At 45.9% G+C, this 23,599-nt stretch overlaps 3 protein-coding genes across 7 annotated transcripts in view; 1 reads left to right on the top strand and 2 right to left on the bottom strand.

The window, feature by feature from the left end:
* The window catches only part of LOC139011144 (acylphosphatase-1), a 42,058-nt gene extending 38,135 nt beyond the window's left edge, over nt 1–3,923 (bottom strand). The window contains exons 1-2 of one of the 3 annotated variants that reach the window (XM_070416512.1): nt 3,725–3,923; nt 3,318–3,415 (exon numbers count right to left, since the gene is read on the bottom strand). In XM_070416512.1, the coding sequence (XP_070272613.1) occupies nt 3,318–3,407 (90 nt within the window). In that variant the 5' untranslated portion in view covers nt 3,408–3,415; nt 3,725–3,923. The remainder of the gene's footprint in view (nt 1–3,317; nt 3,416–3,724) is intronic. The other 2 variants (XM_070416503.1, XM_070416494.1) reach the window with 2 other exon arrangements.
* Nucleotides 3,924–9,347: 5,424 nt separating this feature from the next.
* Nucleotides 9,348–19,570, top strand: ZC2HC1C (zinc finger C2HC-type containing 1C). Of its 2 annotated transcripts, none has more exons than XM_070416555.1 (3): nt 9,348–9,388; nt 10,318–11,630; nt 15,982–19,570. In XM_070416555.1, exons 2-3 carry the CDS (start codon nt 10,332–10,334, stop codon nt 16,243–16,245), a joined length of 1,563 nt encoding a protein of 520 aa, XP_070272656.1. In that variant the 5' UTR covers nt 9,348–9,388; nt 10,318–10,331; the 3' UTR covers nt 16,246–19,570. The 2 variants fall into 2 exon arrangements, with proteins under 2 accessions (XP_070272656.1, XP_070272646.1); XM_070416545.1 differs by lacking the exon at nt 9,348–9,388 and adding an exon at nt 9,397–9,448.
* Nucleotides 19,571–19,631: 61 nt separating this feature from the next.
* Nucleotides 19,632–23,599, bottom strand: part of NEK9 (NIMA related kinase 9) — a 38,055-nt gene continuing 34,087 nt past the window's right edge. For both annotated transcript variants that reach the window (XM_070416525.1, XM_070416532.1), the window contains exon 22: nt 19,632–22,094. In XM_070416525.1, coding sequence (XP_070272626.1) covers nt 21,969–22,094 — 126 coding nt within the window. In that variant the 3' untranslated portion in view covers nt 19,632–21,968. The remainder of the gene's footprint in view (nt 22,095–23,599) is intronic.

The raw sequence follows: 23,599 nt of genomic DNA, 5'->3' as shown, positions 1-23,599 counted from the left end.
AAAGGTTCCTGTGGGTCGGGTAAGGTCTCTGCTTAGCAAGAAGTTCTGAAACAGAGCCACTGACCACACCCACCTCCTCTGGGCATGGAGCAGCTCCGGCCCTCAGAGCTCATCTCTCCAGCAGAACTGAAGGGAAGACCATGTGTACCCTTCTGTCCCTCACCCTTCACATGCCCAGAACCATCAGTGTCACACTTCCTAATTCCTATCACTGTATTTCATTAGTTCCATACTGTTTTACTAATCATGAATCTAAACAGATTGGTTTAAAAGGAGATCCTTCTATTTTTAAAGTAGCTGAGGCTTCTGGGGGTGGGCCTTGCCTTGCAGCCAGGACCCGCTGATGGGCGGTTCCCGGGCCTCAAGACAAGACCTACTGCTGGGAGCGGGCCTTGCCTTGCAGCCTGGACCCGCTGATGGGCGGTTCCCAGGCCACAAGACAAGACCGGCTGCTGAGGCTTCTGAAGGCGGTCCCCACTGGGATGCCTGGCCAGTCTGGGTGAGGGGCTGAGGGCTGTTTTTAGGCTACCTGCACCCCCTTTAGGGTGGGAGTCCCCACTGGGGTGCCTGGCCAGTCTGGGCAAGGGGGCTGATGGCTGTTTTTAGGCTGCCTGCACCTCCTTTAGGGTGGAGGTTCCCACTGGGGTGCCTGGCCAGCCTGGATGAGGGGCTGATGGCTGTTTTTAGGCTGCCCGCACCCCCTTTAGGGTGGGGGTCCCCACTGGGGTGCCTGGCCAGTCTGGATGAGGGGCTGAGGGCCGTTTTCAGGCTGGCGGGTGACTGAAGCTCCCAACCTCTCCTTTTCTTCTTTTTTTTCTTTTATTCTGGGATTTATTTACCCTCTATAGCTGTCACTGGAGCTGAGAGCCGGCTTTAGCTCTGAGGCCGGCTCCAGCTTGAGGCCTCGGCTGCTGAAAGCAGGTTATCTGGGCTTTGTTTAGCTTCTATAATTGAAACTCTGTTGCCATCACTGGCACTCTAAGCTCTGAGCCCGCTGACAGCTGAAAGCAGCTATCTGGGCTTTGTTTAGCTTCTATAATTGAAACATTGTTGCATCCGGAGCTTAGAGCTGGGCTGCCGCAGGCCGGGTAGGTTGGCTTCCTCCGTCACTGGAGCAAGCAAGCCTCTTGTTCGCTTCAGCTGCCTGGCTGCTGGCCGCCATCTTGGTTGGCAGTTATTTTGCATATCCTGATGATTAGCCAATGGGAAGCATTTGGGGGTATGGTCAATTTGCACCTTTCTCTTTTATTAGTGTAGATAGCCAAAAAGTGAAAGTAACCTAAATGCCCATCAGTTGATGAATGGATATATAAAATGTAGTATATCCATACATGGAATATTATTCAGCCATAAAAAAGAATTAAGTACTAATATGCTATAATATGAATAATCCTTGAAAACATTGTATTAAGTCAGGGTTGGGGAAACTTTTTTCTGCCAAGGGCCAAACAAAATTATCAACTTAAAAATTAGCCTGCTATATTTGGTCAAACATTTAATTAAATCACTCCTAATGCCTTAGCAGGGCCTGACCAAATGATTTCTCCGGCCTTACACGGCCCATGGGCTAGATGTTCCCAACCCCTGTATTAAGTGAAAGAAACCCAACACAAAAGGCCACATAGTGTGTGATTCCATTGACATTAAATGTCCAGAATTGACAAATCCATAGGGACAGAAATGAGGTTAGTGACTGCCAGGGGCTGGAGGGGTGAGGGGTGTGTGCTAATGGATATGTGGTTTCTTATGGAGGTGATGAAATGTTCTGGAATTAGTGTACAATTTTGTAAATATACTAAAACCCACTCACTTATACATTTTAAAAAGGTGAGTTTTATGGATGTGAATTATATTCCAACTTTAAAAAAGTTCCTTCAACCATTCTCATCATTCTAGGAGTGATGGAATTTAATTAAGAGGCTAGATTATATCAACATGCAAAAAGACTGTAGCAAAACAAAACTGTTAAAATGAATATATATATATATAAAGTAATTATAAGTAGTAAAGAATAAGCTACAAGTTTAAGGGGGAAAAGATGGCATTTTCCGTAAAGTTCTCCAAATCAATATTTATTTTTTTGCATTCTTTTATTTTCTCTAAATTGGGGGGGTGGGGATAGCAGTAGAGAAAAATGAGCTATATTACTCTCTGGTCCTTTTCCCTCACTAACTTTAAATAATCTTCAAAGCTGTCTCCTCCACTTACTATATCACAGGAATTTACCCTGCATAAATGGTAGCAAAGCTAACAGAACATAGCTCTTTTGCTATGATTTTCAATAATTTTTTTTCAACAGGTACTTCTATGAGTGTGAAACAGGAGGAAATGATTTGCAAGTAATTGGGGAAAGAGGTAGTGGCATTTAACATTCCTATTTCAGAGATTCAGGATGAATTTTAAGTACTACAGTCCAGGGAATGTGACACTTGGAAAGTTCTGCAGTCTTAACTCATTATCTTTGGGGCTGGAGATACACTGGGCAGGCAAGAGCCCGATAACCCTTACAGAAGACAGAAGGGAAATTGAGATTACATTTCTGTCTGCATGTTAAGGGAAGATTAATGACATTAAGGCAGAGGTAGAGGCTGTCAGTAGTTTGCTCCTCGCCTCAATTACTCCCTAGTACTCTAGTAGGAATACCAGGCTCCATGTTCAGTGTTACCATTACTTATCCTGGAGTGGGTTAAGTATTTTCATTAGAAAAGCTTCAGCTAGAAAAGGTGATTCTTCTTTCAAAGACAAAATGAGTAGAAATTAATTGAGAGAATGGGGAAAGGTTGAAGGAGTCAAAGAGGTCTGAAGAAAATGCAGCAGCTACAGAAGATGCTGTTACACCTACAATAATAAACGTGTAATATGCAAATTGACCGAATGGCCGAGCAGCGGCTCTTGCACGAATTTCATGCCTAGGGCCTCTGTCTAGGGTACTCAAGTCCCACTGTTAGAAAAATAGCAGCAGCAGACTGCCCTGGCCGGTTTGGCCGTGGGCCTGCAGACCCAAGGGTCTCCCTTCCATTCTGGTCAAGGGCAGGTACCGGGGTTGCAGGCTCCTCCCTGGTGCGAACAGGATGACAACCATCCATGTGTTTCTCTCACGTGGATATTTCTCTCTGTCCCTCTCTCTTCCACTATCTAAAAACCAATGGGAAAATATCCTCGGGTGAGGATTAAAAAATAACAATAGTAACAGATAAACCTGCCTTTTGTATTGTGCTTTGCCCACTGCAAAGCCCGTTCACACCCACTGCTCTGCAGCAGCCAGCAACTCCCACCGCACGCGTCCCCGCGCTGCCAGAGGCCCGTGGACCACATACCTGCGTGTACTTGCGGAAGAACACCCCTTGCACCTTCCCAAACACCTCGTAATCCACCGATATCAGGGTGTCCCCTTCGGCCATGTTCATGCTCGAACCTGTCAGACGCCAGGGAAACGGAGAAGTAAGTAGACGGGACTCGTTATCCTCGACCAGAACCCGCAATCGGGGCAGAAAGGCCACCCCACACCCTCGATGCGGCGACCTCTCCCTGGCCTGCCCCCCGAACCCCAAGGAACCCCAGGGCATGCGAGCGGGTCCCCGAAAGCGCGGGCCGCGCAGTGACAGGAAGCTGCCGGGGAGTTTGGGTCGCAGCTGCCCACGGAGGCCTCTGGGGACAATTCCCTTTCATCCAATTCCCTTCCCACGCCGTCCGCTCGCTCGCCATCCTCCCGCTTCCCACGGACCTCGCTTCCACACGCCCCGGATTCCTCGCCCACGAACATCTACGGCCAATGGAACTGAGGGGCCCGCCCCGGGCCGGGCTCACCCTCCCGGCCTTCCCGTCCGGAGGCCGGCGGCACCGGCGACCACCGACCACCGACCACCGATCGCCGCCTGCCGCGCCAACGGCTCCCCCAGTCGCGTAACCGCCGCTCCGGAAGCTCAGAGCGCAGCTCTTCCTTCCCTGTGTCGCATGCCCATCACGTCTGATGACCAATCAGGGGCGGCGCGCTCGGCCTAAGCCCGCCCAGAGGGTGGGATTTGGGGACCGGTTGTCTGGGACAGCTCGGGAGCCTCGGGCTGGGATGCCTTGTCGTGAGGAGTGACAGTTTAATTTAATTATCCCGGCTTTTCAGAAAACGGCAGCTGTCAACACTAGGTATTATAAATGATGTAAATTATAATGACGTGCCCAACAGCAACTGTTGTTTCAAAAGGGGATCTGTCCAGGGTGTCAGCTCGGATTCCACAGACCTCACCCTCACCCTTTCTCTTTTTTAAAACTTTTATTTTTTAAATCTTTATTGTTGAAGGTATTACATATGTCCTCTTCCCCCCCCCTCCATTGACTCCTTTAGCTCGCCCCGCCCCACCCGCCCCAGGCCTTCACCACCCCATTGCCTGCGTCCCTGGAAGGGGTCGAACGATCCTTTCACAGGGGTCGCCTAAGACCATCCTGCATATCAGATATTTACATTACGATTCATAACAGTAGCAACATTACAGTTATGAAGTAGCAACGAAAATAATTTTATGGTTGGGTCACAACATGAGGAACTGTATTTTTTTAATGTATTTTTATTGATTTCAGAGAGGAAAGAAGAAGGAGAGAGAGATAGAAACATCAACAATGAGAGAGAATCATTGATCGGCTGCCTCCTGCAAGCCCCCCACAGGGGATGGAGCCCACAACCTGGGCATGTGCCCTTGACCGGAATCGAACCTGGGACCCTTCAGTCCGCAGGCCGACGCTCTATCCACTGAGGCAAACCAGCCAGGGCAGGAACTGTATTTAAAGGGCCAGAAGGTTGAGAACCACTGAATGCAGACAACTGTGATATCTTCCCACCCGCATCCCTTTCTCATTGTCCTGTGGGGAGAAAGACGGAGAAACACGAGATAAATTCAACCACTCGTAACATATTTGTTGAGAGCCTCTGCGTGTCAGGCACAGTCCTAGGGAGTAGTTGACAAACTCTAATGAACAAAGGGATTCCTGGGGGAGCTTACACCCTGGAGATGGAGACGGATGATAAACATTAGACATCAAGAACAAACTGAATAGGATGCATGCAACCTTCCTGCCCGACTTGTTCCTGCAGCTCTCAGTGTAAGTCCTGCCTGCTCTGGAACTGGGAGGAGGGGCGGAAGGGTACAAGAGGTCCTGGTGGTGCTGATTCTCCTACCGTGTGTGCTGCTGGAAGCTGCCACCAAGGCCTGCCTGCGGGTTGTTTGTATACATCACATCTCTTCATGGCAAGAGACTCCACGTGTGAGTGTGCGGTGTTGGCAGACTTGGCAAGGAGAGAGACTTGCACTGGAAGTCCTGGGTATTAATCACTTCATTAGTTCCCCACTCAAAGTGAGGCTCTGGATCCTGGAGAGTCATGTAACCTAGTGCCAGCATTGGGGTGGGGTGGGGAACTGAACTGAATGTTATGCTTGGCAATATTTGAAAATAATGCTAAAGAGTATCTAGCTGATGTTTCTTTCTCTAAAACTTAGTTAAGCCCTAACCAGTGTGGCTCAGTGGATAGAGCGTCGGCCTGCGGACTGAAGGGTCCCAGGTTCGATTCCGGTCAAGGGCATGTACCCAGGAGGGGGTGTGCAGGAGGCAGCTAATCGATGTTTCTCTCTCATCTATGTTTCAAACTATCCCTTTCCCTTCCTCTCTGTAAAAAATCAATAAAATATATATTAAAACTCATTTTAAAAGCTAGTTTCTCTAAAGAATTAAAAACCAATTGAGTGTCTACTATGTATAGGACATTGTAGAATATATCAAGATAAATGATATATAACTTTTGTCCTCAAAGAGTTTTTTAATTCAGTGTAAGGAACAAATATGCATGCAAATAATGACAATACAACGCACAACACGCTAGTTCAGTTCCGTGAACATCCACTGAGAGCTCATCATGAGCCAGCCCTGTGCTAGAACAAGAACAGAAAATATCACGAGAGCACAAAGGAGCAAAGAGATTCATTCTGACAAAGAAGGTCGGGAAAACATTCTTGGAGGAAACAGCACATTATCCAACCACAACCAGTAAGTGATGGAGCTGGGCTTTGCTTCCAAGCCGTCTAAGTGCACTCCCCTAAACGCTATGCTCTGCCACCTCCCAGGATGTGCAGGTGGAGGTCAGGAAGCACCACAGAGGTAAGATAGTGCAAGCAGTCAGGTGTGACTACCAGGGTTTCTCAATCCTAGCTGCACATTGAGACTTCAGGAGGAGGCTCAGCTGGTTGGAGTGTTGTCCCACACACCACTGATTGCGGTTCAATTCCTGGTCAGGGCAAATAATTAGGTTGTGGGTTCCATCCCATATGGGAGGCAACCTATCAATGTTTCTCTCACATCAATGTTTCCCTCTCTCTAAAAATCAATGAACATATCCTCGAGTGAGGATTAAAAAAAATACTTTAGGGAGAGCTTTTTAAAATGCCAATACCCAGGTCTCATCCCCAGAAATTGCTTCCCAGGTAGTACTAAAGCACAGCCAGGGTGGAAATCCACCGGACTAGACTCTCGGGGGGCAGGGCTTGAAAGGCAGGCTGGAGGTTGAAGTCCCAGGTTAAAATTACGCATCCCGACTTTATTCCAAGGGCAAAGCAGAAACCTCTGGGTAGGAGAGTGATAGGATCAGGTGTATTTAGGATAATTATTCTGAGAGTAGCATGAAGGATGGGCTTGAAGGTAAGAACTGCAGTTAGGACAGCGATGCTTGCCATCCCAAAGAGAAGTGAGGAAGAACTGGTTAAGGGCAGTAGACATGTACAGGAAGAGTCATATATGAGACATTGCAGAGTAAATTCAACAGAGCCTCCTGATCAGTTGCAGTGGTTCTCAACCTTCTGGCCCTTTAAATACAGGTCCTCATGTTGTGACCCAACCATAAAATTATTTTCGTTGCTACTTCATAACTGTAATGTTGCTACTGTTATGAATCGTAATGTAAATATCTGATATGCAGGATGGTCTTAGGCGACCCCTGTGAAAGGCCAAAGGGGTCGCGAACCACAAGTTGAGAACCTCTGAAGAGGGAAGGGATGACAAAGAGGGAAGAGTAGAAGGTGACTGGTGCTTTCAGTATGAGAGGGAACACTGGGGAAAAAGTGGATTGAGGGAATGAGGAGATGACCATGGATTTGTTTTCTGTCGTATTCAGTTCGAGATTCCTGAGGAACTAAATGGGAAGTTGGAAATCTGAGTCTGTAACTAAGGAGAGAGAGCTAAGCTGGAGATCATTGAAACAGAGGTGATACCTGAAATGTCAGCATTTGGTTGAAACCACTAAGGAAGGGAATGTCTGGACCTGCATTCATGTCTGAGAAATAAGAAGGCTTTGGAGAACACCTGAACTTGGGGGGCAGGTGAGGAAAAGACAAATGCCAGAAGACAAATGAAGAAGCCAGGGCAAGAACATGAAAGAAGAAAACAAGAAGGCACAGGAGCAAGTGAGAAGAGAGTTCCAAGGGAGTGAAAAGTCAATAATATCAAATAAGTAGCTGAAGAAGTAGCAGCTTTTGTCTTTGGTCCTTGGATGGCAGTTAATAAAGTGGAAAGAGTGGAAGCCACACCACAACAGACTGGACAATGAGGGGGAGATGAGAGAGTGGGGGCAGCAAATGTAAAGTTTTCTACCAAGAAGTTGTGGAGAAGAAGAGAAATGAATGGAACCGTAAATAAAAGGCAGCAGGTCAAGGGAAATAAGGTTTGTTTTGCGTACAGGGGTGGGCAAAAATAGGCTTACAGCTGTAATACAAACAAATAATACAATCTATACTAATAAAAGGATAATATGCTAACTAGACGGGGAGACCTTCCAGGAGACCTTCCGGACATCCTTCTGGACAAAGCCATGGTGGGCCGAGGCAGAGGCAGTTAGGGGCGATCAGGCCAGGAGGGGAGGGCAGTTGGGGACAAGCAGGACAGCAGGCAGAATGGTTAGGGGTCACCAGGCAGACAGGTGAGCGGTTAGGAGCCAGCGGTCTTGGATTGCAAGAGGGATACCAGATTGGAGAGGGTGCAGGCCGGGCTGAGGAACAATTCCCTCTCCTCCCTCCACCCCCGTGCACAAATTTTGTGCACCGGGCCACTAGTACTTAATAATACAAGAACAAACTGTTTCATGTACTCACCACTGTAAACCTACTTTCGCTCACCCCTGTGTGTGGATAGATACAACTTGAAGTTAACAAGATGGACTCCATTCCTGAAAGGGACTAATTCAAGAAAACTTATGGCAAGAGAAAGGTTCTTCATCCCCAGAAACAAGAAAGAAGGAAGTCAAGTTGGAGAGAGGCACCCTAGGAAATTCTGCCAGACTGGAAGGGAGCTACTTGAGTTGATGACAGGCAGGCCTGTTTGCTCAGATAATTGGAACCTTAAGAAGAGCGGGAAATGTCTGGGACTGCATAGAGAGAAGGCAGTAGAGAGAGAGTCAACTAGGGAAGAAAACAAAGAAATTTAAAAAAAAAATGCCCTGGAGGACCCACCAAGGAATTTCCTTGTAATATGTAAAAGCTGTCATATGACATGTTGAAGTGGTAACACCGCCTGCTGCTGTCTATACTGTGTTCCATGTGCGTGAATCTTGTAAGTAGTTACAGGAAAAAAGTTGCCTGTTCCAAGCAGCTTACACCAATGACCTGAAGCACGAGGCAAATAAACTCTTCTGATGTTAACGAGCCATGGAATACCATTTAGTGTTGAAACCAGGTTACACCGATCCTTTTTGATCTGGTAGTTAACTTTATTATCATTACGTGTGGTGGAGTCATTCTTGGGCCCTGAGCAGAGACTGCCAGAGGTACCACGTGAGAGTAAAACACTCTATCAAAATCATGAGATTGGCTAGAAAACTACCCCAGAAAGACACAGCCTAGCGAAGCCAAACTGCTGAAATGTGACCGCAATTCTGAACTACAGCCGAGAAAAGCCCGAGAGATGCCGCATAGCCACACCTGGGCCCGCACCCAGCAGCCCGCAGCCGCTAAGGGCGCGGACCTCCGAACCTGCGGCGCCAGGACTCGGGGGCAGAGCGAGGGGCTCCTGCTTCGGCCACGGACGGGCACGCCCCGGGGTCTGGGGTCACTGCTCTCAGACAAATACACGATTTTTGACGAAGCCCCAGAAAAGCCTCTCCCATACCCTCCCCTGTTCCCCCAGGGCACGGAGCGGCAGAGTTAGCGGGACACCGGGTCAAGGGACAGTCAGACCGACCGCAGCCCATCCCGGGCAGCTCCCCTTGGTGTTCTGACTGCGCCTGCGCGTGACCCCCCTACCCACCCCCACCCCCACCCCGCGGCGTTCGCGGCGGGAGGCGGGGCTGCGCGCGCACGCGCTCGCGTCTCCAGGCAACGGACATAACAGGGGCCAGCTGCGGGCGCCTGCGCGGCCGGCGGTGAGTGGAGGGGTTTGGTGCCGGGATTTGCCCTGAGCTGGAGTTGTCTCTGACAGCCAGGTACGCGAAAGGGCGGGGAGACATGGGGTCAGCCCCTCGCCCTCCCAAGGGCCCGATGGACAAAATGAAGGCTGGTCTCCAAAGCGGAGCCCCCAGTGGGGACGCCCCGGCTCACCCTCCAGGACAGAGTGTGACTTCCGACTTCCGGACCTAAAACCCGCGGCGGTCGGGTCAGGTGCCTCTCACCCCCCCTTTTCAGGTTACGAACCTCCTGCCGCTGGGACTCCTTGGGTGAGGGTTTGACGGCCAGGCACCTGCTGCAGGCCCCGTGCGGCTGCTCTGCTGCTTGGAGTCGAGCGAGGACCCAGCGGGAGGGAAGCCCTGAGAGCTCTGTGGGCCGGTCACTACCTCCGGCCGCAGTTTTCTCACCTGTAAAATGATGGGGCTGGACTTGTAGTCTTAAGGCCCCTAAATTACAGCCATGTAACTGAGCCAACTCCTCCGTTTATGGTGGAAAAATTGGAGCCAGCAAGGGGAGGTGGCTTGTCCTGTGTTGCAGAACGAAAACCTGACTTCCAATCCAACAGCTCTTCCCAGTAGCGCTTTGCACCCATATGGAGTATATACTGTGTGTGCCAGGAGCACCCCTCTGTACAGCGGAGGCTGGTACCGGGATCTGGGAAAGGTAGGTGGCAGGAACACCTGTAGCACATTCGTTTTTCTATCTTCAGGACCTGTTAAGCATTCACAGGACTAAATAAGCCCTCGCCTAACGCTTCCGGAAGGAGAGCTCTGGCAGACCCAGCACCACTGTCCCTAAAAGGCTTAAAGGAAAACGGGGGTGGGACACATGTAGAAACAGTTGCTTTAATGACCAAGGTGAACTCAGAAAAAACTTCTCACCTGTATCTGGTGTAAACCTCCTCTAGGCTTCAGACCCCGAATGGCTGATCTCCACTTGGCGCCACCTCTGCCTGTGGGTGTGATGCTCCCGCATAATCAAACAAAAGCTCCCGGGCTCCACTCAAGTAAGCAAGACCCCTATGAAAAAGGTGACTCTCCCCAGCTGACCTCAATGGGGCACCTGAGGCATCATTCCCAGGAGAAGCTTTTGAGCAACAAAGAGCTGACGCTGAACCGTCTCTACCCTCACTCCAAACGGCACAGCTGTGAGAGAGCTGGGAGCTGCTTCTGTCCCCACCGTGCTGGACTCAGCCAGCAAGAGCCAAAAAGCCACCTCCAGAGCCAAGCCAAGGATTTGTTTTACTCACCAGGCCCTCAGCCCCGGAACCCCAAAGCAAATAGCCATCAATTCATCCCCTTTACAAAGAAGCGAGTTGGAGTGGACCGGGCATACCCACTGAAACCTGTGTTCCACAGGAAGTCTCATAGTACAGGTGAGACTGGCATGGATGGGGACCAAGACGTCTCTCCAAGACCCCCTGAGCCAAGGGAGTTGTCATACAGCCGCTTTGGTTTGAGGAACTGGGCCGGTTCATCTGTGGTTGGTACTGTTGCTGCCAGGCAGGGGAAGAGGACCATGGCAAACCCCACCCGGACCGAGTGGCTGCAGATCCAAAGACTAGAAGCTGCAGGGGAGAATTTAGAGGAGGAAATTCGAAGAAAAGAGACCCTCTTACGGGAAAAGCTGAAGAAGACAGAAGAAGAACTCAGAAGGATCCAGAAGGAAAAAGAACAGGCTGAGGAAAATGAAAAAAGAGAGTTACAGAGACTGACACTGCCCAGGAGGAGACTTAAAGGTAATAGCAACACCACGTACAGACCTGTCTTCTCCCCAGACTATGGCTCTAAGGAGGTCTTCGGTGGAGAGGAGGAAACCTGGGGAGGGTCTCAAGAAAATCGTAGTCCATCCCAGTTCTCTGGTTATGGGATGCAGAAGCTCAAAAGGGAAAGACTAGTGGCAAACAACAACAAAATCCGAGACCAAGCCTCGGGGCAGGTGAAGGAGAAGTGTCCTCAGCCGACAGAAGCGCCAGGCAGCCATTCTAACTGGTCTAGGGCACCGCACTCCTCAGGTTCCAGCTGTTCCACCGAAGAGCCAGAACTGGGCAAATGCAGCCACTGTGGACGCAACTTTCTCTTGCTCAGGCTGGAGAGACACTCCAACGTCTGCAGCAGGATGCAGGGTTCCAAGAGGAAAGTGTTCGACTCCTCTCGGGCCCGGGCCAAGGGCACAGAACTAGAGCAGTACTTGAACTGGAAGGGACCAGCCTCAGCCAAGGTAACAAGGACCTTACGGATTTGACCTTGAGTGGGGATCATTGTAAGGGCCTGTGAAAGCCTCATATGGTGTTTTTTTGTTTTGTTTTTTGTTGTTTTTTTTTAGAAACACTTTGTTATAAAGGGAGAAAATGAGAATTAACATGTATTGGTTATTACTGTGAACAGGAGTTTCATAGGACCCTCACCACAAACGTGAGGATTTCATGATCTCTTATCAATTCAAAAATCAAGTCTCAGAGAGGTCAACTTGAATGAGATCACAAACAGCTTTAAGTGGCAGTCAGAATATAAAACTGAGTTGGAATGACTCCAAAATCTAGTCCTTTGTTGTTGTTGTTAATCCTCACCCCAGGGTATCTAGAGGAAATTTATCACTTTCATGTAATTTATCACTCTCTTATTATAAAAGTGATAAACATTTACTTTTAGAAAATTTAAAAGAAAAGAACTATTCTGCATTTTACTACCTTGAGAGAATTCCTTTCACTTTGCAATATACTTTGCCACCTTCCGAGATTAGAATCTGTTACTACTCCTGTGACCACATCTACTTTTTCAAGATTAACTCAGTTTTTATATACCTTCTAAGTAAAATACATGAAACACAATTAAGTTTGAAATTCTTCTCTCCATTTAGAGTGCAAACACCTTAAAGGTGAATGACTTTATTTTTGATTAACATTTCCAGCTGCAGAAAACCTAGGTTGTAAAAATTAAGGACTTTGGGACATTTCCATGATAAGCTTAATTTTAGAGAGAGGAAGGGATGAAGGGTGGGAGGAAGAGTGAGGGCGGGGGGAGAGAGAAACATCGATTTGTTGTTCCACTTATTTATGCATTCATTGGTTGATTCTTGTGTGTGTCCTGACCCGAGATCGAACCTGCAATCTTGGTGTATAGAGACAATGCTCTAACCAACTGAGCTATCTGCCAGGGCACTACTATAGTGGTTTATTTCTGGCCAGAATGTAAAAGAATCGTGTGTTTCTTAAATTCCTAAATACAGTAGCAGCGAAGCAAAAGATTAGGGTGTCTGGGATCAGATACCCTTGCTTTGTGGAAACTAGTTTGGGGGAATATGTTGCCTCGAGGACACCAAGGCAGAAAGGATCTGCATTGAGGTGCACCCCCTCCTTGGAATGTCTTGTCTTATTCCCAAAGTTTGTGCCCTTAGAAGCTAAGTGGTTTGTGTCTCCCTCTCATTCTTCTAGTGCAGTGGTCGGCAAACTGCGGCTCGGCAAACTGCGGCTCACGAGCCACATGCGGCTCTTTGGCCCCTTGAGTGTGGTTCTTCCACAAAATACCGACTTCTGCGCATGGGCCACGAAGTTTCAATCGCACTGTACATGCGCGCCCACATGTGGTATTTTGTGGAAGAGCCACACTCAAGGGGCCAAAGAGCTGCATGTGGCTTGCGAGCCACAGTTTGCCGACCATTGTATCTAGTGTATTCAGAAGAACAGGTGATTTTTCTGATATCGTTTAATATTCACATAACTTTCAGTATACTCATACCTCTTGTCTCTCTACTGGACCATAAGCATTTGAGCAGAGAGGCCACATTTTGGTACTTTGCGATTGTGCTAATTGAATGTCAAAACAATGAATATAAGTATAAATATCATATAGTTGACAAACTTCTCTAATTCAGTTCCTGGACACCACCTCCAACACGGATTCTCTTGCCTTCTTGTCTGTTTCAGTAAGACTCTCCTGATGGATCCTTCCTTTTCCTTCGATAACATCTCTTCCTAGTATTCAGCATTAAAGATGTGGCATCACATCTTTTTAAGATTAATTTTTATTTTAGTCTAAATATTTGAATACATTTTTATAACCATGTAGTACTGCCATTGTAGTGGAATTACAATTTTGCGTTAAACCAGTGGTCAGCTTTTACATTATAATAACCACATATATTTTGTTCACTGATGAGTGAACAAATTCTGTCCTGCCCACATGCACCTGGAGGTAATTGACTCATTTTCAAATGTACCTTATCTCTATAAATTTTTTTTAATGATTCACCTGATGTCAGACACCTGCTACTGTTTTTGTAATTGTTCAAACACCTCTCACAGTCTTATCAGTTTGATTTTTTAAATTCTGGAAACCTCCCTCTGACCACTCTTTTTTTCCTCCTGCTCTAGTCTGCACTGGTTATTCCCACACCTGGTGCAGCCCTGTTGTCTTGGGACTTCTCTTTGCTTCTCCGCTGCGTTGGGTCCCATTTCCAGCATCTGCATCTTCCTTCTTCTTGCTATCCTCCTTGCCTTGTGGGAGTTTACTAAGAAAGATGCATGGGAGACATATTTTTGTCTTGGAATGAATGAAAATATCTGTCATCGCCTTATAATTTGATGACTTGGCCAGGTATAGAATTCTTGATGGAAAATGAGTTTCTGTTCAGATTTTTGAGGCATTTTCCCACTAGTGTTTAGCATCCAATGTTACTGTTGAGAAATCTGATGCCATTTGATTTTTGCTCCATTATAGAAAACCATCCTTTTTTATTTTTCTAAAATCTTACAGGATTTTAAATTCTGAAATTCTGGTTTTATAATATGTTGGATACTTGGTAGGCTATTTCAATCTTAAGAGTAGTGACATTTAATTCTAGGAATGTTTATGGTATTAATAACTTCCTCCTCTTGCCTTCTTTGTGTTTTTTGTTTGTTTTTGGAATGCCTATTGGCCAGATGTTGGACTTCCTGAATTGAGTTTCTAATTTTTCAATATTATGTTTTCTACTTTCCATCTTGATCTTTCCCATTCTGCATAATCTTCTTGACATTATTTTGTAACATTTTATTTTCAGCTATCAGTTTTAATTTATAATAGTTCTAAAACATTTATATTGATTTTTAGATAGAGTGGAAGGGAGAGGGTGAAACATTGATGAGAGAGAAACATTGATTGGCTGCTACCTGCATGCCCCCTACTGGGGATTGATCCCTGACCAGGAATCGAACAGGTGACCTCTTGGTACATGGGATGATGCTCAACCAACTGAGCCACACCTGCCAGGCCTTTCTGGTCTTTGTTCCTTTTCCATAGTGTATATATTATTCTCGTTTTTGGTCACAATTTCCTCTAATACTCCTTTGTTGATACTATGGTTTTTCATTTAAAAAATGTTTTTTCCTGGTACCTGCTTTGTTGCTGCTTCCTGAGTGTGTGTGTTTGCTTGTATACTTGTTTTGGTCTCTCTCATGTTCAAGCTTACTCAAATATGTGGTAATACTTGGCTGTCCATTCATATTTAAGCTTAAGTGGGCTTGTTGAGTAAGGATCTTCATATTAAGGTTATCAAATAGTGAGTCTTTTATTTATTTTTTTTAAAAAATATATATTTTATTGATTTTTTACAGAGAGGGAGGGAGAGGGATAGAGTTAGAAACATCAATGGGAGAGAAACATTGATCAGCTGCCTCCTGCACACTCCCTGCTGGGGATGTGCCCGCAACCAAGGTACATACCCTTGACCGGAATCGAACCTGGGACCCTTGGGTCCGCAGGCTGACGCTCTTTCCACTGAGCCAAACCAGTTAGAGCAAATAGTGAGCCTTTTATTTTATTTATTTATTTATTTTAAAATATATTTTATTGATTTTTTACAGAGAGGAAGGGAGAGAGACAGAGAGTTAGAAACATCGATGAGAGAGAACCATCAATCAGCTGCCTCCTGCACATCTCCCACTGGGGATGTGCCCACAACCCAGGTACATGCCCTTGACCGGAATCGAACCTGGGACCCTTCAGTCCGCAGGCCAACGCTCTATCCACTGAGCCAAACTGGTTTCGGCAAATAGTGAGCCTTTTAATTGCTGTCCCCCAGGTCTAGTGTCTGATGGCTTTCCTCTTGCCTGCTTGGCACATCCAGAGAACCCTTCAGTCTCCTAAGAAGGTGCCCATGTGTTTGGCACCCTGGGAGCCAAGTGAGGGAAGGAGGCTGACAGTTCCGCAGTTCATCGTGTACACTTGTACTTGCTCCCTATTTTCAGCCCCAAGATTAACCTTTTCCCCCCTGTGCCTGGATTTCGTGAATCTGACACCTGTCAGGTTCAGTTTCTCCAGAGAATAAACTCCTGTTCTCCTGTGAGGGTGTGGATGTGCAGGGTGGGATAGCAGCCCTGGGTTCTGGCACTTTCCAGTCCCGAGGCTCTCCAGGTCTTTGCTGAGGATCATGGCTTGCTTCTCGGTACTCATCCCCCTTTGCAGGCCCTCAGTGTAAGTGCCTCCATGCAGTCAAGTCAGGATTGACACTGTTTCCTTACCCTCATTCTAGTGGAGACTCGGGAGATGAGATAAATGCCACGTTGAATGATTGGTCTGCCTTCTACTTATAGGCTGAAGCTCCGCGGAAGAGCAACTGGAGACAGAAGCATGAATCCTTCATCCGTACCCTCCGCCAGGCTCGAGAGGTCCAGCGGGTAATTGCCAAAGGTGGAAACCCCTCAGACTTGCCTCCCATCCCACCTGCAGAAAATCCAGACTATATTCAGTGTCCTCACTGTAGCCGTCACTTTGCTCCCAAGGTGGCTGAGCGGCACATTTCCAAGTGCAAGACCATCAAGAACCGTCCTCTGCCTCCAAGGAAGCATTCCAGTTGAGCAGACAACAGTGGAAACCTCCTCAGTCGTAATAGAAAGCTCTGCTTCTCTTGAGCAGTACGTAGGAGTAGAATGATTTGATGCAAAGCAGGAAGAACTAGAATTTGTACATCTCCCAGATCGGCCTGCACAGCTGAACTCAGGGAGGAGAAACCCACTGCTAAGCAGCAGGAGGCAAAAGGAAGTCTCAGCCTCCCACTGAATTACCACCTCAGGCTGGTGTGCCTCATGCTACTGCCCTAAGAACTGATGGGTGAAGACAGTTAAGAGTGGCGAGCAGGCTACATTAAAGCTGTCTTCTCAGGAGCTGGCTTGTGGTTTGTGCTAGCTAAGTGCCTGCCTCTGCTTGGCCTCCTCACCACTGCCTCTGCATGTTTGGCGATGGCTCCTGTTAACTCTTCTCGTTCTTGCGAGAAGTTGGCTCATTCGCATGAGTTGGTGTCAGAGGATCCAGTCACCCAGATGGTATCTCATAAAAGATAATACGATTTCGATATAAGGCAAATGGAAGTCTGTCCTTGGCCTCCCTGGTGCATGGTCCTGGCTAAAAACCAATACAAGTATGTAAGGTTAGAGTGCCAATACATCCTAAACCCTCCCTACGGTGTATGTGTCATAAAGGGAACCTCATCTTCATCTATGTCATAGGGTAGGGATGGGGGAAAACACACTATATATCTCTGTAGTTCTTTTCTAATGTCAAAGAAGGGGAAGAAACTTCAGTTTCAGCTATTGCTAGCACTCTGCTTTCAAATGAGGTTGGTAAATTGGCTGGATGGCATTTCAAATGAAGCAGCAAAATGTACCATCAAAGCAAGCTGTACATTGCTACGTACATGTCCCCGCTGACTATACCACCCACAGGCAACTTCTTTTTTAGAAAGCAAACTTTGAAGGAAAAGGTACCGGGTGTTTTTCATTTCCTCTGTGCAGAATCATGCCTAGTGCAAGGAACCTTTATAATTAGACCCTCAATAAATGGGTTTGTGGGATTTAAAATTAAACAATGAGCCCTCAACTTGCCAAGTGGGAGCAGTGATGAGGTGAATCTGACAGGGTAGTATCAGCTCCGATAGGATGAAGCTAGCATAACAGACCTGAAATACCAGTAGGGTTATTGTCCTGAGAGCATTCACTCCAATTATTAGTTTAAAATACTGGAAAAAAGTCACCCAACCTGACCCGGGCAAAGAGGACTAGGCACACAACAAAACCGTATTTTACTCAACAACAGATGGCCACTCACTCCTGTTTCATTTCCACTGCAGCTTCTGGTGAGTGGCTGGGCTAACAGATCAAACCCCTTTGAAATGTGAGTTTAAGACTCTAGCTGTGAAGCTACAGGACACTAGGCTGAAAAAAAAATTACATATTTTAAAAACAGCATATATTGACTTGTTTTATGCTTTTAACTGTTGCAAAGAAAAAAGTATCACATAACAGGGCTTTCAGTTGGCCACTTAAAGAAGCCTCACATACACACTGGATATTTAATCCAACATAGACATTCCCCAGGCAAGTTTAACAAGGTCCACTTTGTTTCATACTTGATGGTAAAAACAATAGATGGCAAAAATGGGCTGTGGCCAACGTTACTAAGTGGTGGCCTGTGGACTGCTTTGCCCCACAGTTTATTTGCTGGCACAGCACTAACAATATAACCTGGCATTTACAAACTGGGATATGGAGCATCTCTTACATAACTAGAAGTTCTGGAAAGACCAGGCCAGCCACCCTGCATAGCACTCATTGAATGAGGCTCAGAACCAGTTGCTCCTTGACAGGGGAGAGCATTCAGATCACCACAGGCCCACTTATGTGCCTTATCTGTCTGGCCCCACAGGCACTGGGCTGGGGGATCCCTGCATGATTATTAAGGTCACAGATCAGGGCCCTCCGGGGAGAATATAGTATGTGTGTGTGTAGGGGGCAGGGTGCTTTCTAGCGACACAGGAAGCAATTATTCACTGTGTTGCTAGAGAAATAAAACAATAGTCAATGTCTTAATGTTCCCTTCAATCGCAACATGCTTAGGCCTTGATTATGTCAGTCTTTTAAATTTAGCTTGATCTGATCTTTGGGAAGAGGTTGGAAACCTTTTTCTAAGTCTCTTCCTGGGTAGCAGAGAATGATGTGTGGAGAAATCAATGCTGCTTGTTAGTCTATGTCAGTGATGGCGAACCTATGACATGCGTGTCAGAGGTGACACGCGAACTCATTTTTTTGGTTGATTTTTCTTTGTTAAATGGCATTTAAATATATAAAATAAATATCAAAAATATGCATCTTTGTTTTACTATGGCTGCAAATATCAAAAAATTTCTATATGTGACACGGCACCAGAGTTAAGTTAGGGTTTTTCAAAATGCTGACACGCCGAGCTTAAAAGGTTCGCCATCACTGGTCTATGTATTATACTTCATCCAAGAACCTTTAGTGCATGTAAATGTTATAAATTATAAAGTTCAAAGGTTAAGCAGTGGGAAAAATCTCATAGTTAACTCACTGTGTGCAGACATGGTAACATAGTGCTGCTTAACAGTGGTGTATTTAAGGCAGCACAGTACCTTTTGGCCAGCATTTTTTTTTTGTCATCAATTTACAACTTCACAACTGCACAAGAGGTAGCTGAGATGTGATACAGTGTTTATCTCCCAAATGTTATGATTCTATGAGGTTTAGTGATCAGTATGTTTATTTCCATACTTAGTTATCGAAGCAATAAATGATTTTTGGCTTTGCAGCAGGGAGGAACATGTTTTGTAGCCCTGACTACAGCCCACTCTGCCCTGACACTATCATGAATAATACTTCTTTATAGGCCCAGGGATACTTTTTTGAAAGAATTTATTTACATCTTTGCTGCAGAGTTGGTCTATTATGAATGTTTCCAAATATATGGCAAACCAAATGAAATGTGAGTTTAAGGCTGCTTTTGCTTTACACGCTAGTGAAATGCTCATCCAAGAGAAGTTGTAACGTGGCTGTGCTATGCCAGGGAGACCAAAATACAGTTCACCCGCTTTGAGGGAAACCAGTTTTATAAACATAAATGGCATTATCACTTGAAAAAGCCCACTGTGATCAGGGAGGCAAGTACAAGAAGGGATTCTTCCTCCTCTAATGGCTTATTTTATTCTCCCTCTGCACTTCAAGCACAGTATTTTGGAAGGTTTTTTTTTGGGGGGGGGGTGGAAGGGGAGCTGTAACAGCAGAAATGATTCTTTTAGCAAGAAATTGGAAGGAGGAAAAGATTATTTCTGTGCAAATGTCCCTTGCATTGTTTCTGTTACCAATGAATTAAAAGATTCACGAAGGCCTGGAATCTGAGTGTTTTATCCCCAGTGACAATGTCCATGCACAGACTTACTAAGGCATAGCACTGATTGAGAGTTTAAATGTTTATTTAAAATAGAAATGCCAAACCACTCCACCCTCAACCTTTCAAACATCTGGCCAACAATAAGCTAGTTCTTCAGCAACAATGTCAGAGCAGAGGAATAACTCAGGTTATACTGTAACTCAAAAGCATTACTACGGAAAACTTAAAACACCTAGCACTGTATAGAGAAGTAGAGAATTACAGAAAACCATTCAAAGACATTTCTGCTACCTCACTTTTCACTTTTTATCTAAGCATGGCTGCCACCTTTGAACTGGTTTCTGTTTGCATAGCTGTTTGGTGGAGAAAATATGGCTGTCCCAGGCACAATTTGGGAAAGTGCAAATTGTTTCTAAGGCACAGAATTTAGATTCTCAGCCAGATTCATAGCAAACCTAGGTTTCCCAAGGGAACATGCTAGAGAAAATGACCACAGCATTCCACTGCTAGAGAGTAACTCCCCTCCGGAACAAGGACAGGGGTCTCACCCTCCCTTCAATGCTCACTTCCATCCCCCAGTCTCAGCAACGTCCCATGTTCCTCAGATCCATAGCAGAAGCAACACTCATGATTAACACTCAAACTGACCCTGCCTCTCAGGCCTGCTGAGATGGTAAGCATGAGGGACACAAGAACGTGAAAGGCCAGTCAGTCCTTTAAGAAAATCAAAGTTGCATTTACATGATGAATCAAAACCCATTATTAGGGTGTATAGCAAACCCCAAGTCCCTAGAATTTGTAGCTTAATCCAGGGTTGGCCCCTTCCCTTATTTTAAGAAAAGGCTTCAGTGATTACATTAGTACCATTGTACTAGGCTTCCCAGAATTGAGAAAACAATGGGAACATCAAACCAAAGAAGATCCCATTGGACAGAGTTGCCCATCCCCAGCTATGGGGTTTTCCCGGAACATCAGCTTTTACATCATCAGTTTTAGGGAAATGACAACATTTCCATTGCACAGATCCTTCCAAAATATTAAACAGACATCAAACATTTATGTTTTGGTTTAGGGAAAAGGAAATAAGACAATGTAGCTGTTTCTAGGAAGGTAGGATGTGAAACTCTTCAAGGCGGCCCGTGAACCTTTCACAAGGCTAGGTGGAGATACCAAGCTCACACTCTATGTAAAATCATTAAACGCTCTAGGACACTTTCTTTGGGAAAGCCAGCTTGCTCCGGTCTATAAGGACATGACTCCAGGATTAGAAGGGAGCTCAGCCAAATTCCTTTCACTTGGCAGGTTCTACCTGTTCTGTTAGGCTTCAGGGACTACCAGGTTTGGGGGCTGGCTTTGGGCCACTCAAGTAGGAAAGATGATACAGATTCACTGATATGGCGTCATAAACACCAAAGGGGAGAAAATACTGACTAGACATATAGAAAGGGAGTGTGGATGGGGCTGCCAATGTCAAGATCAGAACCGTAAGAGCCATGAGGGCAGAGGCATAAGAGGCTGCCTGGACGGAAGACTGTCACTGCCGGCCTCTCAAACATGCAAGCAGAGGCATCTAGAGGACTTCCTCTCCCTCATGGTTTTCCCTTAAGGCCACTCCTACTGCCTGACTGGCTCAATTCTCTACAAGCCACCTCATCTCTCAGGGGCATCTTCCAAAGCTAGGAAAGCCCACCCTGCACTGGCCACAGCTGGACACTCCAGCTGTGTGATGAGGAGGGACCTGCCCTTCTTTTTCTACTCACCGAAGAAATTTCAATCAACCTCAGAGGAAAAGCAACTGAAGCCCATTTTTCCTCCTAAAGCATTGAGCTGTACGATGTAACTGAACTTTCTGAAAACTGGCCCAAGAGACTGACTCCACCAGTCTTTCCTGGACTCAGGACTCCTGAGAGGGCTCAGAGCACTTCAACTCTCTACAGATGACCCTGGGGGGCCCCACCTGGTTCCAGCCCACTCCAGCTTCACACTTTTCCCTCCTCCACCCAGAGGTGCAATGCCTGGTGTTGAATTTCCAAGGCAGCTTCCAATTAACGGTGAAAATGATAAATGGGATATAAGCTGCTACCAGCAAAATTAAGGTGAGCATTGTGTCTCCTCTTCAAAGGTGGGATCACCAGATGAGGTACAGAGCTGCTGTTGCTATGGCAGCCACTGAGGACCAAGCCAGGGCCACGGGGCCCTTCCATTCTCCAAAACAAAACCACTCCTAGATCCTATCTAATAGGCAATGCCACTCTCCAAGTGTATGTGGAAAGTGCTTCAGAGCCTCCGCCTTCGCTCCTTGTCTGCAAGTGAACAAAGCCAGGAAAGCGCGCTCTGCATTCAGTAAGTGTGCTGTGAAGTTCTCTGGATCCCAGTTTCCTGGCTATACAGGCTCAGGAGACTAGAGGCTGGGTGGTCGACAGGAATCTGTTCCCAGGAGGCACCAGGAATCTGAATCTAAGTCAGGCTTTGGATCCATTTCCATCTCTTCCTTTGCCGTCTGAGTTCCTTTGGAATGCATTCCCATCTGTCCAGATAAAACACAGTTCCACATTAACACTACTGCTACCTATCATGGCAGTTCAGGACTAGATTTTCAATGTCAAACTCTAGGGATCTGTGGCCAGAGTATTGTGAGAAGTCACAGTACTACCTTAGGTAAAGGCTACCCTTTACATTCGCTGCAGGTAGGAGGCAAACTGTCCTGGTTTGTTGCAGACAGCAGGATTTTCTGGGATTCAGAACTCTCAGTTTAAACACTGAGGCAGCCCTAGGCAAACAACCCTCCAGTCGGCTATAGTTGCCAATCCCCCCATGCTTACCTCTAGTAAGCATTACTTTCCAAAGTATTTTCATAGACATTATTTCATTTAATCCTCAAAACAACCATACAAAGTAGGTGGTATTATTTTTTTAGGTGAGAAACTAGGGCTTATTAAAACAAAGTAATTTGTCCAAACACAAAAAGTTGTTAAATGGCAAAGCCACGGACTGAACCATATTTCCCTATCCTAGTTCACGCTGTACTATGGCTCATTAAAAACAATGCATGCAGCATCACCTGTGAGGGATTTTTACAAAAAATGTTTAACTTAAGCTCTGGCTGGTGTGGCTCAGTTGGATGAAGCATCATCCTGCATACCAAAAGGTTGCGGGTTTGGGGAGGCAACCAATCAGTGTTCTCTCTCACACTCAATGTTTCTCTCTCCTTTCCTTTCTCTCTAAAATCAGTAAGCATATCCTGAGGTGAGGATTTAAAAAAAAAAGTTTAACTTAAATTTAACTGTGTCTTGCATCTACCAGTTTACAGAAATGACAGGATGACAAAAGAACAAATTAAGCAATGCCCCAAGAAAACAAGACAAATCCAGAAATGTGGGACATTCTGTTAGACAACTGACCCTGTTTCTTCAAGTCAATGCCATGGGGGGAAAAAAAGTGATGGTGGTGAAGGGAATTCTCTAGATTAAGAGAAACAAGAGACATAACAATGTGATGTGGGGTTTTTGACTGGATTCTGGTCTGATAAAAACAGTTAAGGACACTTCTGTGGAAAACTGGAAAAATTTGAGTATCAATTGGATACTGGATAAGAATTGAGATAATTAGTGTTAATTTTGTTAAGTGTGATAATGGTATTGTGGTTATCCAGGAGAATGAATGTCTTCATTTTTGGATACGTTTAAGAAAGAATTTAGGCTATATCATGACTTTTATAATTTACTTGAAAATGATTTATTAAAATAAAAATAAATACATACACTTTAAATACACACAGATATATACCCACACACATTCTAAACACACACACACACACACACACACACACACGAAACTAATATGGCAACATGTTAACTACTGTTGAATCTAGATGGTGAATATATGGGTGTTCACTGAACTGTCATACTTAAAAATTTTCATAATAAGAAGGAAAAGAAAAAACAAAGACTAACAAAAAACACTGGAAGTTAGGTGATAAAAAATCATTCAATCCAGGTGCTTGAACCAGGCCCAGGGCTTCTGGAATTCATT

This window comes from Myotis yumanensis, unplaced genomic scaffold (genome assembly GCF_028538775.1).
Source record: "Myotis yumanensis isolate MYYU_CA2020_CCGP unplaced genomic scaffold, mMyoYum1.0.hap1 SCAF_1, whole genome shotgun sequence".
In the NCBI taxonomy this organism is placed as follows: Eukaryota; Metazoa; Chordata; class Mammalia; order Chiroptera; family Vespertilionidae; genus Myotis; species Myotis yumanensis.
This window is presented reverse-complemented; position numbering and strand designations above follow the sequence as displayed.

Excerpts from the sequence above, each read along its gene's own strand:
- ZC2HC1C (XM_070416555.1), top strand. The coding sequence starts at position 10,332 with ATGGCTGATCTCCACTTGGCGCCACCTCTGCCTGTGGGTGTGATGCTC. Across the intron at positions 11,631-15,981 it reads AGGGACCAGCCTCAGCCAAG|GCTGAAGCTCCGCGGAAGAG; the intron begins GTAACAAGGACC and ends TTCTACTTATAG.